Source organism: Vipera berus (assembly GCF_964194415.1).
Source record: "Vipera berus genome assembly, chromosome: 11".
NCBI classification, from domain to species: domain Eukaryota; kingdom Metazoa; phylum Chordata; class Lepidosauria; order Squamata; family Viperidae; genus Vipera; species Vipera berus.
In genome coordinates, this window is record NC_138214.1 from 17982287 (window position 1) to 17998037 (window position 15751).

The window sequence follows — 15751 nt, forward strand, 5'->3', positions numbered from 1 at the left end:
GTGTCTAAACACTCTAGAGAAAGCAGCTTCCAAGGCTGGAGATCTTGGCTTGCATTGAATAGAATGAGCATGCCTGGACTAAAACCTTTCATTGAGCTTTTCACCGTGACAATTGCATCACATAATGCACAATCCTTTGGAATTTTATGACAGTGCATGGTTACAATCCATTTCATCAGGTTTGTGAGAATGAACTTATAGGAAAGATGGGATACTTAAGTCACTCAAAGCAGGCCAAAAAGGGAGAAGGTTTTCCTCAGGATGATTTCAGCTTTGGTAGTACTTGATAGAGGGTCCATAGTAACAACTTTAAGGAAGACACAGCCACTGATAATTCCCCAAATTGGAGACGGTTCCTATGAGAACTGGATGATGCCAACGGCATTCTGATGGAAATGCACCAGTGTGAGAAAGTGTGTAGGTGTGTAAAGGAGTGGTGCTTTTAAAAGAATGGGAATTTTAAAAAGTTTTGGGTGTGAGAGCTGCATGGGAATCCTTCCACAGAATGAATGGAAGTGAGGAAGGAAAAGGAGTGAAATGATTTGGAAGGAAACACAAGTGAGGAACTCTTGCATGGAGTATTTCAGAGCATTCGAAGAATCATCAATTAGCGAATCTGAAATAAATTTTGGAAAGGGGCCTAAGGAAAAAAAGTAATAAATGCAAGGCTGTGAACAAAGCAGGATTAAAAACGGACGTGGTTTGTTTACGGGGTAGCTATTTGAGTTGTTTAATCTTGTTAGGGTGGCCTCTCCCCCCCCCCCAATCATTGGAAGAGTGTTCCACACAAAGCTAGCAAGAGTGACGACGATTCAAGGGACTCGATGTTTTTAAGCATGCCTAGAAAGTCGTTTTGACAAAACTCTGATTGAAAAGGCAACGAAGGGGAAGGAGATGACCAATACGGGGAGTCCATTGTCACATTGGTGTGGGCAGGCGGAACGTGCAGGTTCGTCCATGGTGGGGATGTGTGTTGTTTTGGAAGAGGTGAACAGTAGTTGCGCCACCCAGAATCCTGGGGTTGGAGGAGTAGAAAGGCTGGCCTTCTGCAACAGGCAGCGGGAACAGGGGTTGTGGGTGGATGGCTGAAAGGGGCGCTTAGCAAGGAGGTAACGCCGCCAGGGATCAGCATGTGCGAAGCCCCCTTGTTTGCTTAAAGTACCTGCGTGTAATGAATTGTTACGCAGAGACTGCCGCTTGTTTGCAATAGGGGTTGATGACTGAAGAAGCCTTGTGGACTTGGGAGGGAGCCAACCCCCCCCCCTTCCGAGTCTACTCATCTGGTAAAATCCAGCAGAGGGGATGTGCTCCAAGAAATCTGGGAGCAGGGGTCACAGGAGTAAGAGAGGCAACTCAGCCGGCAGGCTACATGTGGGGAGAAAGAGGGAGAGGACAGCCACACACACACACCCCGAGCATGTGGCAGGTGCAGCTAGCAGAGCCCTCAAATCTGGCAATATTTTATCTATAGTTGTGAAGCAATAGAGTCACCACGTGCCATTCTTGGCTTTGGGCTTGACAACAGTAAATTGTTACAGATAACTAACCAAAACGTCCAAAGACTGAACATTAACATAAACCAACCGGTCTAATAGCAATACCGACCAAGTTCGTCCCCCTGTGTTGCCTTGAAGAGCTCCTGAAAGCTTTAGGGAAATGGGCCATTCCGAGAGGCAGGTGATGAGGAGGATGAAGGTTTATCAGCTTTCCAGGAGGAGCGGGAGAATAAAGAGACCCTGAGCTTTGGGAAGAAGAGCAGGAGACGCTGGGCCTCAGCCAGCAAGATGGTGGATCCCTAAAGGGAAGGCGGGGGCAACTCGGCCCTGCAAGGAGACAAGAGAAGCGTTGTGATGGCTGGTGACTCACTGCTAGGAGGAAACAAAATAAGTAGGCACTAACCACACCAGGTGCCCTAGGAGCCTAAAGATTAGGGATGGGGTTGTGCAGCTTCCAGCATTTTCCCTGTCCAACAACAATTATCCCTACCTGCTAATACATGTGGGGGCAAATTATACTTTAGTAAAAAAGCTGCCACTGTCTTAGCACGGAGGTGGAAGAACGTGGAAAGAAATGTACATTCTTGTGCAATCAGGTGGTGGTTCCCACTGTTTCTTACGGCATATAGGGAAGAAGCCAGAGTTGAAGGAGAACGCGTGGCTATCAGGCCTGGGCTGATGGGAGAGGGAGGGTCCTGCAAGCCTGGCCTGAATTATTTGGACAATGGACTGCCGAGATCGGGGTGGGGTGGGGGTTACAGTCGCCCGATCTGATGAAAATTTGATAGGTTCAAGTACAGGTAGTCCTCGACGTACGCCCACAATTGTGCCCCAAATGTATGACGCTAAGCGGACATTTGTTAAGTGAATTTTGCCCCATTTTATTTGTTTGTTTGTTTGTTTGTTTATTTAATTTATTTAATTTAATTTGTATACCGCCCTTCTCCCGAAGAACTCAGGGCGGTGAACAGGGCAATAAATACTAAAATACTAAAATACAAAAATTAAGAAGAGATTAAACCATAATGCCCAGTACAACAAATAAATTACATAAAAACAGTAATAAACCCCAAACCCATCAGACCAGGCCGGCTTGTTCAAACAAATAGGTCTTTAGGTCACGTCGGAAGGAGCGAAGGTCGGGAGCCGTCCGGAGCTCAACTGGTAAACGGTTCCACAGATCAGGCGCACCCACAGAGAACGCCCTCCCCCTGGGGGCCGCCAGTCGGCATTCTCTGACCGGCGGCACCCTGAGGAGGCCCTCTCTGTGGGAGCGCACTGGGCGGAGGGAAGTTGATGCCGGCCGCAGGTGCTCCCTAATGTACTCCGGACCCCTGCCATGTAGGGCTTTAAAGGTCATTACCAGCACCTTGAATCTCACCCGGAGGGCAACTGGAAGCCAATGCAGCTCACGGAGCAGAGGTATAACATGGGAGTATCGGGAGACCCCCAACACGACTCTCTCTTGCTATGGTTGTTAAGTGAATCACTGTAGTTGTTGAGTTGTTAAGCAAATCTGGCTTCCCCTGTTGACTTTGCTTGTCAGAAGGTCACAAAAGGGGATCCCAGGATCCCAGGACATTGCAAACGAGATAAATATGAGTCAATTGCCAAGTATCTGAATTTTGATCACCTGACCATGAAGATGCTGCAACGGTCATAAGTGTGAAAATTGGTCATAAGTCACTTTTTTCAGTGATGTCGTAACTTTGACCTAAATGAGCTGTAAGTTGTGCATGTATAGCATGTTCTATAGGGCTTCTAAAAATGCAGCTGAAAAAACTGCAGGGATTTTTCCAGGAAGTTCCCAGGTGTTGACACTGACTGAAAGACACCCCCCCTCCCCCTCCCCCTCGCACAAAGTAATATATAAACAGGTAGGCAACTATTAAAGCACTCAATGAAAAATCAGAAGTGACATCACTGTGTAAAGTTCACAGCTTTTTTATGTATTCAGTAGTGTTCAAAATGGGGGAATAAACAAGAAATAACGGGAGAGGAAGGCTTTCCTGATTTCCTGAACCCCCCGTGACAGCCGGGAAGGAGCATCCGTTCCAAAATTAAGCAGAAGCAACAGAGAAGGAGAACTTGCCTTTCGCTGCTGCGTTCAAAGTGCTGCTCAAAAATCCCTTCCCAAACCCCACAGGTCTTTTAAAGGGGGGGCGGGGAGGGAGAAAGGAAGGCAGCAACTTGAAATGCAGGTGCCCCCCCCCATCTTTGCCCAGGAGCCCCATTCTGCTAGGAGATTCCTGGCTTCTCCTCCTCCTGTTTGCCCCTTCCTGGTGGAGAGGAAGAAGGAAGAGGATGATCAGAGATGGGTGAAGCTGAATTCTCTGAAGCCGGACATTTCGAATGTCTTTGGGGTGGAGGTTATCCAGCCCTCTTCCAAAAGGGAAGATTTCAGTTGACAGAAGGGCTGACGCTCACAGAACATTGACGGAGGCTTTTGGGTGGGTTCTTGGGTGGATTCGGGGGTGGGAAGTAACCCAAATGCCCCTTACAGCTGCAGATTAGTCTGAAAGAACAAAGGATTTTTTAAAAACCCACTTGAAGTTGACCTGTTATCATTAAGATTCCTTTTACCTATTGAAATTTAATGCAAATCTATTTAAGGTGCACCAGTGCTGGCCAGATATATATGAAGCCTCGGTATTGTGCACAACGATGTTCATAAAGTTTCTCCTTAGATCGATGTAGTGCTTGTGCAGATCTTTACCAGCTGTGCTTGTTCTCCCGCTGGCTCTGGCAGCTCCTTTGCCCTCCGTGAGTCTCCTGCCCTCCCCTCTCCTTGGGAAGGCTCAGCCACGGGCTCCGACAAACCTCTGGTGGGTGCAGTTCTCCACAGGCAGTTTTCTGATCCTTCTGGCAGAAAAATCAGATGAAATTTGAGGGAAAGGGGGTGGGTGCAGCCATTTATAGAAGTCATAGAACATCAGAGTAGGAAGGGACCTTGGAGGTCTTCTAGTCCGACCTCCTGTTTACTAATTCAGACAAACAGTTGTCCGATCTTTTCTTAAAATCCTCCACTGATGGAGCACCCACCACTTCTGGTGGCAAGCTGTTCCACTAAGTAATTGTTCTGTTAACTAACCCTAATCCATTGATGAAAAGTAAGTGGCGTTCTTCTGGAAGAATAGCAATAGCAACAGACTTATATACCACTTCACTGGGCTTTACAGCCCTCTCTAAGCGGTTTACAGAGTCAGCATATGCCCCCCTACCATCTACGTTCTCATTTTACCAACCTTGGAAAGATGAGAGGCTGAGCCAACCTTGGGCCAGTTAGGATTGAACTCCTGGCTGTGGGCAGAATTAGCCTGCAATACTGCATTCTGTCCACTGCGCCACTACAGCTCCTTGGTGATTTGCTTTCATATCGTTTTGCTTTCATATCATTTTGTATTCCAAACTGGTGCATCCTAGGTGGGCCACAGAATAACTTCCTAGGAGCACGGAAATTGCCTGACCTGTCTGGGGTGGGGGGAAACTGGAGGGGATACTGATGTTCATTTAAAATGCCACCAGCTTCGGTGAAAGAGTTTTGGAGTTTGGTGAAAACAATAATAATAATATCAGTCTTGGGACTCTTGGAAAGGCTGGATTTCGGTCTGCTTTCTGGCGTCAAAGTCAGCTTTCTTCTTCACAGCTTGATTGGGCAGATGTAGCACAGCGTAGCAGTTCCACTCTTACCAGAAAAATGTGTTCCATGCAGTGGGGATGGTGTTCTTCTCCAGTTCATAGAGCACATGTGGCGAGGCCCCATAACATTTCATCTTATCTGCTGTGTTCTTTAACATACACTTGAAGCTGCAGTGGGAGCTCTGGAGAACATCTGCTTTCTCTCTGTCTTCTGACCGAGGTGAGGTTGTGCAGGTTTGAACCTCTGCTTGGCTTATGGTAACGGAGTGTGCAGAGCCCAGTAAATTGAACTGAATCTTAACAAGACAAATAATGGTTGTTTTTGTATCTGGGAAATGGGCATGCTGCTTATGAAAAATAGGTTAGTGTGTTTGTGTGGGGGGGTTGGTTATTGTTCAATTTATATGCTATCCAGTAAATCTGGGCTCATGTCCTTGATGTCCGTGATCCAACTGTGTCCTTCAAAGCTAGTGGACCCTTCCTTTGTTTGTTCCTTTCGGGATTGGGGTGTGTGTCTTGCTGTGGGGACCCGTGGTTATGTCCTGATTGGATTACTGTAATAAGCAGTACTTGCAATTTCCATCGAGATGGTTCCAAAGCTCTTAAAAAATGTTGTTTCCTTCCTATTTCAGTCAGATGGAGTTCCAGGAGAGTCTTCTGGGGCATTTCACTGGCTGCTGATTTACCTCCAAGCTCAGTTCAAACTCTGGGAATTTCCTTTCAGATTCTCAACTCTGACAGCTGGACCTAAAATCTCAAAGAAGTCCTTTTTGCCGACCCTCTTTAAGGAAGGAGCATGGGGTCATCTTAGGGGAGGGAGATCGTTTTGTGGTGGGACCCCTACAGTGGCTCCCCCTTTTCCGCACAGATGCTTCTTTTGATCTTGAAAAGATCGTGGTCTACTTGTTCTAACCTTGTTTATTTTATAAAGTGTGTCTAGTTGGGCTTGGGCACCATGATTCCCATCCTCCCGAAGGGCCGTTTAGACCTATAAAGAGAGGAACCCCCAAGAGCTGCTTTGTCCCATCCTCGACCTTTCTGAATTTCTCTTTTCCTTCCACACATGCCAGACCCTGTTAACCAAGATGGCCAGGATACCCAAAGACCAACCGATGGATTCTTCAGCTCCAAGGTGGCCGTGTTTGCTGCAATTGGGGCTGGCTGTGTCATTTTCATCCTCATCCTCATCTTCCTCATCGTCCTTCTCATCAAGATCCGGAAGCGGCACCGGAAGCACACGCAGCAGCGGGCGGCGGCCCTGTCGCTCAGCACCCTGGCCAGCCCCAAGAGCAGCGGCAACGCCGGCTCCGAGCCCAGCGACATCATCATCCCCCTGCGGACTACAGAGAACAACTATTGCCCTCATTACGAGAAAGTCAGCGGAGACTACGGGCACCCGGTCTACATTGTCCAGGAGATGCCCCCCCAGAGCCCGGCTAACATTTATTACAAGGTTTGAGGACAAACCTTGACGTCCCACTGCAAAGCCCTCCGGGTGCCAGGGGAGAGGAGGAGGAGGAGGGTCTGCGTGCCCCCTCAGGCGCTTCCCCTCCCTTGATTAGCATTTAGCCTTGTAGTTTGGAGCTTTTCAGACCCAGGATTTGAGGGGGGGTGTCCTCTTGCCCCTCCTCTGCTCCCAGCCCGCTTTGTGGCCCTCACTTGGGCGCTGTGCCTTTCTCGCTTTCAAACCCACCTGGGAAACCCCAAGATGGCCGCCGCCTCGCTTTGGGGGCAGATTCTCCCGCTTCTTGTCGTTGGGGGGGGAGTTGTTGGGAGGGAAGCCACACCAAGCCTGGCACTCCAAAGGGGGCCGTGCCAGTCCTTGCGGGCAGAGCTTTTGGGCCGTGCTGAGAAAGGAGTCTGCCTAGCCCCATTATAATATATATATAATAATTCTAAAGTATTTTTGGTAACTTTTTTTAAAAAAAATTGTGAGAGATTGGACTTGTGAGCTGCCTCCTGCGGTTTCCCAGCACAAGCTCATCTGCAGTCCCCCCCCCCCCCGCCCCGTCTCAGGCCTCATCCACTCATCACGCTGGACGGTCATCTTCTCATGCTCTGGGAGAAGGGAACGCTTCTTCGTTTGGGTCCTTTTTGCTAATTTGTGAAACAAAGTTTGCAGTGGTCAGTCCAGGAGAGAATCCAGTTCTGAAAACCGAACTGGAAGGGGTGTCAAGAGGAGGGCTGCTGTTCGTGCCCACCGGAGCAGCCCCCCTTCTGGGCCGGGGTGCAGATATGCGAGGGCATTGCAATGCTTGGGGCAGGGTCTCCCTGAATTTCCACTTCTGTGCCCCAGAAGAGGGGAATGAAGGGAGAGCGTCCGTGGTCCCAGGACCCTTCCAGAAAGCCTGTGGAAGGGAACTCACCTTCGGGCTCTTTGGGGGGGCGGTTTCGGGAGAGCAGCAACCCAGACCCCTCTCCCCTTGCTTGGATTCGGTCTCTTTTATGCCCAGTTGCAGAATGCGGCAATCAGCCCCCCTCCCCCCAATTTCTTTGATCCAGCCACCCATCCCAGAGCTCTTCATTGTTCGCTTCCTGCCAGTCATATTAATTCTAATTGTAACTTCTGTGGCCTGCAAGGACCCTTGTTTGACCCCGGGCCACTTAATGGGAGAGAAAGAGCCCCTCTGGGTCCTAAAAGGGGGCTCAGCTCCTCCAGGGGTTGCCGAGGTCAGGGGGCAAGCGCCAGTCAAAGCCTCTGCCCCCCCTCCCCATGCATCTCCTGCCCTGGAGGGGGCGGAAGGAAGCCTGCCTCCCATTCCCCCTCATGTCTGCTTGGCTGCAGCATCCCCAGAGCTCCGGGCGCCTTCACGGCCACCTTGCTCGTCATGCCAGAAGCCTTACTTCGCATGGAGAGGCCGCTGCGCCTCTCACTCCGACCGAGTGCGCTTGTGTGTCTCGCCCTCCCCGTCTCCTTTCCAGGAGCGATTGCTTCATCGAACCCGGCTGCAGCGCACCGCCTGCCCCCAGGCCAGCCAGCCCCACAGCAAGGGCCCCAAGGCCGGCCTTGTGCCCGGCAGCTGGCGGCTCAAGTCTGCCTCAGCCGCTCCAGCGAACGTTGTGGGGCTGGCATGGGGCAGCGCCCGTCAGCCTGCCTGCTATTTGGAGACGACTCCTGCAATAAACTGGTCAGGTGGGGGGGAGGCTCTTCTGCCCAGCTGACCGGTTGCCCATCCTCAGAGACAGGCCCACTGGAGCCCCTCCCCCCCGGCCCTCCCCATCAGCATTTCTATGCAGGATATGAAAAGGCTGCGTCCGTCCGTCCGTTTGTCCGTCTGTCTGTGTAAGGGCTTCGGTAATTGTGCACTTTGAGGCGTGTTCAGTGGAGATCAGCCAAGAATTCAAGTTTCTCAGGGCTCCACAGATAATCCACAGGTATTTTTAGTAGTGGTAGTAGTTGTAGTAGTTGTAGTAGTAGTAGCAGCAGCAGCATTCTTTTTAAAATGCAAAGACTCTTCCCGTGGCCCCTTCCTGTCTCACGCTAGGGTCCCCTTTGTGGGAGAGGGCGCCGAAATGAGGGAAGCCCCTCTCTGTCTGGGAGGAGGGGGCTGCCCCTGCAGTGGGAAGCTTTGGGGCCGCTTGCTTTCGCCTCGCCTGCCGCAGAGGTTTGCTTTCTGAAACGTCCAGTTGTCAGACTTGGCAGCAGTCGGCCAAATGGCGGAAGTGGCGGGTCAGAGGCCCTGCCTGGCCACTCGTAGAAGTGCTGACCCTCACAGGCTCCGGAGCACCCTGGAGAGAGGAAGAAGGACCCAGCACAATCCAGCCAAGCGGGGGGGGGGGGGAGAGGGGGGCGAGAGGAGCGGTTGTGTGGTTCCAACCATAAACATGTAGATTTTACACAGGGTGCTGCAAAAACAGGGAGAGAGATAAGATGCCAACTGCATTTCTTAATGCAGGCGCTCAAGAAAACTAATTTACAATGTGGACGTCAGGAATTCGGCACGGTTTATTTTCCTTTGTGTGCAGAAATGGAAACCTGGGTGATGTTCCCTTCCTGCTCCACGCAGAACAACAAAACGAGAAACACAGGATGAGTTCCGTGCAGTGGCTTGCATGCAGTTCATTTTGTGTAGGGAATTTTGCCTTGTGTGAAATCCTCTCCCGTGTGACTTTTCACACACACACACACACACACAAACACTTTGTGGGGGCGAGGGGGCGGCTTAATTGCCAGAAGCAAGTGGGATGGCAAGAGTCTCCAGCTCAAGTTGGGGTTGGGAGGGGGGGTTGGCTTGCTACCCCACCATAAAACGAACAAGGAATCGAGGTGTGGGCAGCCAAATAAACTTGTAAAATGGGTGTATGGGGTATCAATATGCCTTTGGGGTCTGGGTTCTTTTTTAGCACCTCTCTCTGCTGAATCCTGAAATGTCCTTTTGCTTCATCTTTTTCCCATCAAAAGGGTCGGGGTTTTTTTGTTTTTTTTAAAAAAGAGGTTTTATTTTATGTAAATAACCAGTCTTTTTTGGAGGGTATAATGTAAAGAGGTTTTGTATAAACTTTGGATTATTTTCTCGTTGCTTTTCTTAGAAAAAGAAAACAAAACAAATTAAAAATATGGGAAAAAATCGACCACAAGAACGGGTGTTAAAACATTTGTCATACTATAATCTCTCTACACGCAGTTCATCCATCACAGGAGTTCACGCCCAGGTGTGCAACCAGCACGCTCACCTCCACCCCGTCCCCCCTTCTCGAAAACCTCTGGGGCTCACCCCAGGCAGAGAACCGGGGCGGAAACTCCACCCGTTCAGGGGGCCTGCAGTCCTGAAGCCCCTCAGGATCCCGGCCCTTCCACGCCCTCCGGGACTGAGCTGGTGGGCGAGGAGGGGGCCAGATGCCCTCTGGAGCAGCTTTCCGTAGCCCGCAGGGTTGCCTCGGAATGGCTGCTGGCCCTAAGCCATCCATGGGGCATCCTGCATGATCCCCAGGTGCCTGGCAGGTTTGGGGGCTCTGGCTTGGCGGGGGGGGAGGGAGGCTGAGAGCAAGCAGCCCCTGGGGGGAGATGTGGGGGGGCACACGGGGGAGAAGGCGTGTATCCCTTCCCCGAGAGCGCCCTGGGCCACCCAGCGGCCTGGAGCCATTTTCCCAGCTGGTCTGCAACTCGCCAGCGTTTCCGGCTCTGGTGGGGCTCTGTCCTGGCCTTGGCTCCTGCCCCCTCCCCCACAGGTTGCCCAGAAGGGTCCAGCTCAGAAAAGAGGCCAGCTGGCAGCAAGTGGGCAAGGCTGGGCCTCTCTTCCTCAAGGCCGGGGTGTTCCCGGTCCTGCCTGGTGCTCCAGGGCTTGAGGTTGCCAACTGGCAACTCCAGATTGTGTGGAGGGGCTTTTATTTTTTTCTTTTACTCTTGATTCTGTCACTTTTTAGAAATTCCTTTACCCTTTATTTACTGCTTTCACCCAGTTGCCGCATCATTGTCTTCAGTAATAATGGGAAATGAATTCCCTGGAGCCATGATGGAACGTGGTATATTGTTAAATAAAGTATTTTTTCCTATGGAATTTAGTTGTCTTGCATTTTTGGGTGCTTTTGTGGACGAGGGACCTGGCCGTGAATGTCTTCCGGAAAACAAAGAAGGTTGCAGGACTGAAAGTGCTCCAGAAAAATGTCCTCCTCAAATCTCAAAAGTTGGGGCAGTTGCTGCTGCTGCGGCTGCCGCTTTGCTTACTGCCATCTGGACAGTTGAAATGGTGGAAAGGGGGGGGGGCTTATTAGGCCTCCCTCAAGCAGCCCTTCAAAAGCTGCTGTGGGTTTATTCCCCCTATGGAGCAACTGGGCAGAATGGGATAACCTGTCGCAGCCATCTCGCCATAGCCAAGTTGCTGTGGACAACTCGCCATGGGACAAATCACTGTGGGACAATCCAACCATTCAATTTAATTATCTAAAGTAATTAACAAATAATTTTAATTTTTGTCATTCACATTTCATTCTGTCCTTCCTTTGGCATCCTTTCTTTAACGATTCTATTTCACTATTTCCTCAATATTAATGTAACTTGTCCTGTGGCAAGTTGGTCCCATAGTGAACGGGCCGAGGTGAGTTGTCGTGGACCTGCACCAGATGGGGGGGGGGCTTTTCCTTTCAGACTCTTGGCTCTGCTCGCCAGAAATTGCCAGTTACTGCTCAAAGGGCAGAAGCAGCCCTGAACCCCAATAACCGTTTTGGAGACCCCAGTGTGGCTTCTTCCCTGCAAATGGGCTTCTTAAAAACAGATCGTGCTAAAGAAAACCTCTTTGATAAAGTGACTAAATTAGCGGATCAGGGAAATGCTGTGGACATAGTAGACTGGGGACTGTAGTAGGGCTTTTGACAAAGCAGATCACAACCTTCTTGGTAAATTCAAAAAAAACGTGGGGTAGACAGCATCATCACCAGATGGATTTTCAATTGGCTGACCAATTGTAGCCAGTGAGTGGTCCTCAATGGAGCTACCTCTACATGGAAGGAAGCCTGCAGCGTGGTACCTCAAGGTTCTATCTAAGGCCCAGTACTTTCAATATCTTCATAAACAATTTAGATGAGAGGATAGAAGGGGAACTCATCGAATTTACAGACAGTGCTAAACAGGGGGGGAAATAACACGATAGATTCAAGAGTCAGGAGAATCTTTACAGACAGAATACTGGGCCCTATCCAACAAAACACAGTTTAACACAGTAAGGATTTCCACTTAGGAAAGCAAAAAAACAAATGCACAGATATAGAATGGGTGGTACCTGACTTGATTGTAGCAATTGTGAAAGACATATAGGTGTCCTAATAGACCACCACTTAAATATGAGCCAGCAGTGTGCTGCAGCTACCAAAAAATCCAATGCAATCCTAGGCTGCATCAACAGGGACAGTATCAAGATCGTGAGAAGTGATAATACTGCTTTATACTGCACTAGTGACGCCACACTTGGAAGAATGGTCTGGTCATGGTGAAAAAAAGATGCTCAGACCCTACAAAGTGCAAAGAAGAAGAAAAAGATGAAAGAGGATCTGGAGGCTAAATCGCATGATGAATGGTTGAGGGAGCTAGGTATTATCTAACCTATCAATGAGAAGGGGGACATTATAACTGTCTTCTAGTACATGAAGGGCTGCCACAGAGAAGTGGGGAGAAACTTGTTCTCCAAAGCACCTGAGTGCAAGACAAGAAGTAATGGGTGGCACGTTGTTGAAGAGATATCCAACCTGGAAGTAAGAAATTGCCTGTCAGTGAAATAGCTTGCCTCCTGGAGTTGTGAAACCATGGACTGTGTTACTGGATACCACTGAAAGTGTTAACAGGTTGAGGCCACCACCACTCCTCTAAGTGCTGCTCCAAGTCATCCACAGGAGTGACCAATGCAGGGCCATCCCCTAGCTGGGCCAGGTTCTAGCTTGGCTCGCTCTTTATTCCTCCGTTACTTCTTGTCCTGCCCTCAGGTGCTTTGGAGCATAGGTGAACCCCCTCTTCTCTGACAGCCTCTCCAGTATTGGAAGACTGCTATCGTGTCACCCTTAGTCCTTCTCTTCATTAGACTAAACATACCCGTACCCAGGTATGGTTCCTGCAACCATTCCTCATGTTTTAGTTTCCAGTTCCCATCATCTTTGTTGTTCTTGTCTGCACTCTTTCTACAGTCTCAGTATATAGGTTTGGTGACTAGATAAAAATAGATCATAGAAACAATGAAAATTTTGCTGTCACCAAAGAGTAAGAGTTCACTTTAAATTTATACCTATAAAAGAAGGAAAAGAAAATTGGAAGTCCCTTCCTTCCTTCCTTCCTTCCTTCCTTCCTTCCTTCCTTCCTTCCTTCCTTCCTTCCTTCCTTCCTTCCTTCCTTCCTTCCTTCCTTCCTTCCTATTACGGTAGTTTTTTTGGTTTTAATCTTTCTTGTTTAAATGTCTAATAAAGAGATTACAGAAAAAAGAGAGGAAAAAAGTATTGCCCAAAGGAGTAATTTTGTGGTGTGCGCTCAGCTTCTCCTTCCACCTTGTTTTCATGGAATTACAGACCAACTACTGAGCATCCTGAAAATATTATAGTAATTATTAGAAGTCAGTATGGATTTATGTAAATCGAGATTTGACAAGTTGTTTTTCTTACCTTAATAAATCCTGGGGATGCTGCTGATATCTTGAATTCAACGGTGTTTAGTATCCTGTGAGATTTTCTAATAAGATACTTAAATCTTTGCTACAGTAGATGTCATAATTTGTAACTGCCTCTGCAGCTACATATTCAAGGAACGCCCATCAACGTTTTTTCATCCAAGCAGTGAGTTACTGAATAGGTGAAAAGGGGTTAGTTCATGTCTTGGTACTTTTCAACGTTTTAGTTAATGTAATGAATCAGGAGGAGAAGGAACACCATCAGCATGGAGGAAGTGGGAGTCACAGAGAAGAGGGTCCATCCTTCGATCTCTCATCTCCGTATCAGGCAACAGAAGATCTTCAGTTGACCCTCAGATACAAGCAGGCAGGTCTTAGTTAAATTTCCAAAGAAACTCATGACTGAAGGAATGGCTGGTCCTTCTTCACCGTGCTCAAGAAGAAGCAGGAGACCCAGCCACCTGTCAGGAACGCTTGCCCTCGGAAAAGCATTTGACTTGATCGCCAATCTAATTCAGATTTTGTATGCTGAATATTCAGAGTGGCATCTAGTGCAGAAGGATCAGAAGGCTGTTGTCATCCATCATCTGGAGGATGAGATGAGATGAGATATCCAGCTGCAGCATCACAAGCCTCAGATCCCGAGGCAACCGATAGAGTCTCCCCCACCCCACCCCCAAATTATCACCAGATTGTGATATTTCTTGGAAAGGAAGAGGAGTAGTCCATTACACAGGGAATAATCAACTTCACCTTTTTTCAGTAATTAAAATGACATCAAATTTAGCTTTTGGCTTTACCATACAGTTCCCTCAAACTAGAATTTGGCCTAAAAAGATGAATCTCAACATTTTTGCGGGTTGAGTACTGGGGGATGTGAATACTTCAATCTAACACCAATGGGCTATTTTTTTTATACTTTACAGCAAGGGAGTGGTAAAATTGAGGTTAGCACAGTGGAAAAGGCTGGAACTGGCCTTGGAAGAAGGTCTGCAGAACAAGCTCAAAGCCTCTTTTTCCCCTCAACCGCCTACCTGGGAGTTCTAGTCTCAAAATATAACGCTCAGATTTTAAGACTTTACTTTTTGAAATGAAAAAAAAATGGTGTTTTGTTCTTACTCAGCATAAAAAATGACTATTTCAAATGTTGGATACCAGCCCATTAGCTGGACTTCCCTGCAAGAGATTGACTAATCACAAGACTGCCAGTCAGTTGTACTTCCTGTCTCTGGACTAGGAGGAAGGACCGGCCAGACTCTCATCGAGTTCATCCAGCTTAAAATGTCTGAGCATTTCACTCTTACAAAGCTTCCATCAGCCACTGGGTCTTAAAAGGAGGGCAGGTCCAGGGAGAGAAGCCGGAAGGTAGGAGGGATAGGAGGAGCAGTCTCCTCCTGGGGATGAACAAGGCTTCCTCTGATACCCTGGCAGGAAAGGGCAAGGCAGGGGGCAAGGAGAGCCTGTTCCCCAAGCAGGAATGGAAGGGGGAAGGAGCCACACGCAGATGGTTGTTACTCTCTAAAGAGGTGGGTGTTGAGATCAGTGCAGCCATTCTACTCCTCCTGAACGTGTGCCAAGGGATGGTGTATACTTTCAAGACATTGTCTTGAAAGCGCCTCTAGATGGAAATGCATGAGTAAACTTGGAATTGGAATAGGTTTTGGCTGTGCTGGGAGCATACTCGCTGGAGTGCCTGTTCAGGGAGCATGGCCTGTGGACAGGGATCACTCAAACGGGCTAACATCTCCCCTCTATTCTGTAAAGGATTGTCTGAGAGTCTTCGTTGAAGGCAGTCAAGAGAGTCCCCTCATCTGGCAAAGACTCTAAGGAGTCCATAATCGAGAGCATGAATTAATGTAGGAAATTATTGAAAGAAAAATGGATAGAGTGTGCGCCCATTAATCTGGAAGGATAAAAGGAAAAGGAGGGAAGAGATCCACCTGAAGGAAGGTAAGCTAATGTTGTTGTGGGGTTGCTCCCTTCTGGATTTGCTCCTGATCGTCAACGTCTTTCCTGCACTGCAGTGTCCAGGACCTGGTGCAATATTCTATGGAGCTGAAGTGATAGAAAATATTTGTAGCTCGAGTAGTAGATTTTGGTTTTAGTTTGCACTGCAAATTTGCCATTTAGCTTGCAGACATTTTGTTACCAGGCTAGGCAACATCACCAGCAGGACTTTGTTTGAAGTGTCTCGTCTCTTCAACTTACATAAATCTTGTGTGGTGGAGTGGCCATGTGACCAACTGACCACCACACCACACACAACCTATTTAAACTGAAGAGAAGTGAGACAAGACACTTCAAACAATGATGATGTTATCTAGCTTGGTCATGTAACATTCAGGAGCTCATCAGCAAGCTCAAAGTGCAAACCGTAACCCAAACTTTCTGGCAGGCGTCTCCAAACTTGGCAACTTTAAGACTTGTGGACTTCAACTCCCAGAATTCCCCAGCCAGCATGCTCTATGCAGTGTTTAAATGACACAATAGAGGTGACAGAGGAGGCGGCAGGCTACTTATCTTGATGGTCTC

General features: G+C 48.6%; 1 protein-coding gene across 1 annotated transcript in view; it reads left to right on the forward strand.

The window, feature by feature from the left end:
- EFNB1 (ephrin B1) overlaps positions 1–9551 on the forward strand; it is an 81815-nt gene extending 72264 nt beyond the window's left edge. Inside the window, exon 5 of the mRNA XM_081336555.1 lies at positions 6206–9551. Coding sequence (XP_081192681.1) covers positions 6206–6594 — 389 coding nt within the window. The 3' untranslated portion in view covers positions 6595–9551. The remainder of the gene's footprint in view (positions 1–6205) is intronic.
- The last annotated feature ends 6200 nt before the right edge of the window (positions 9552–15751 follow it).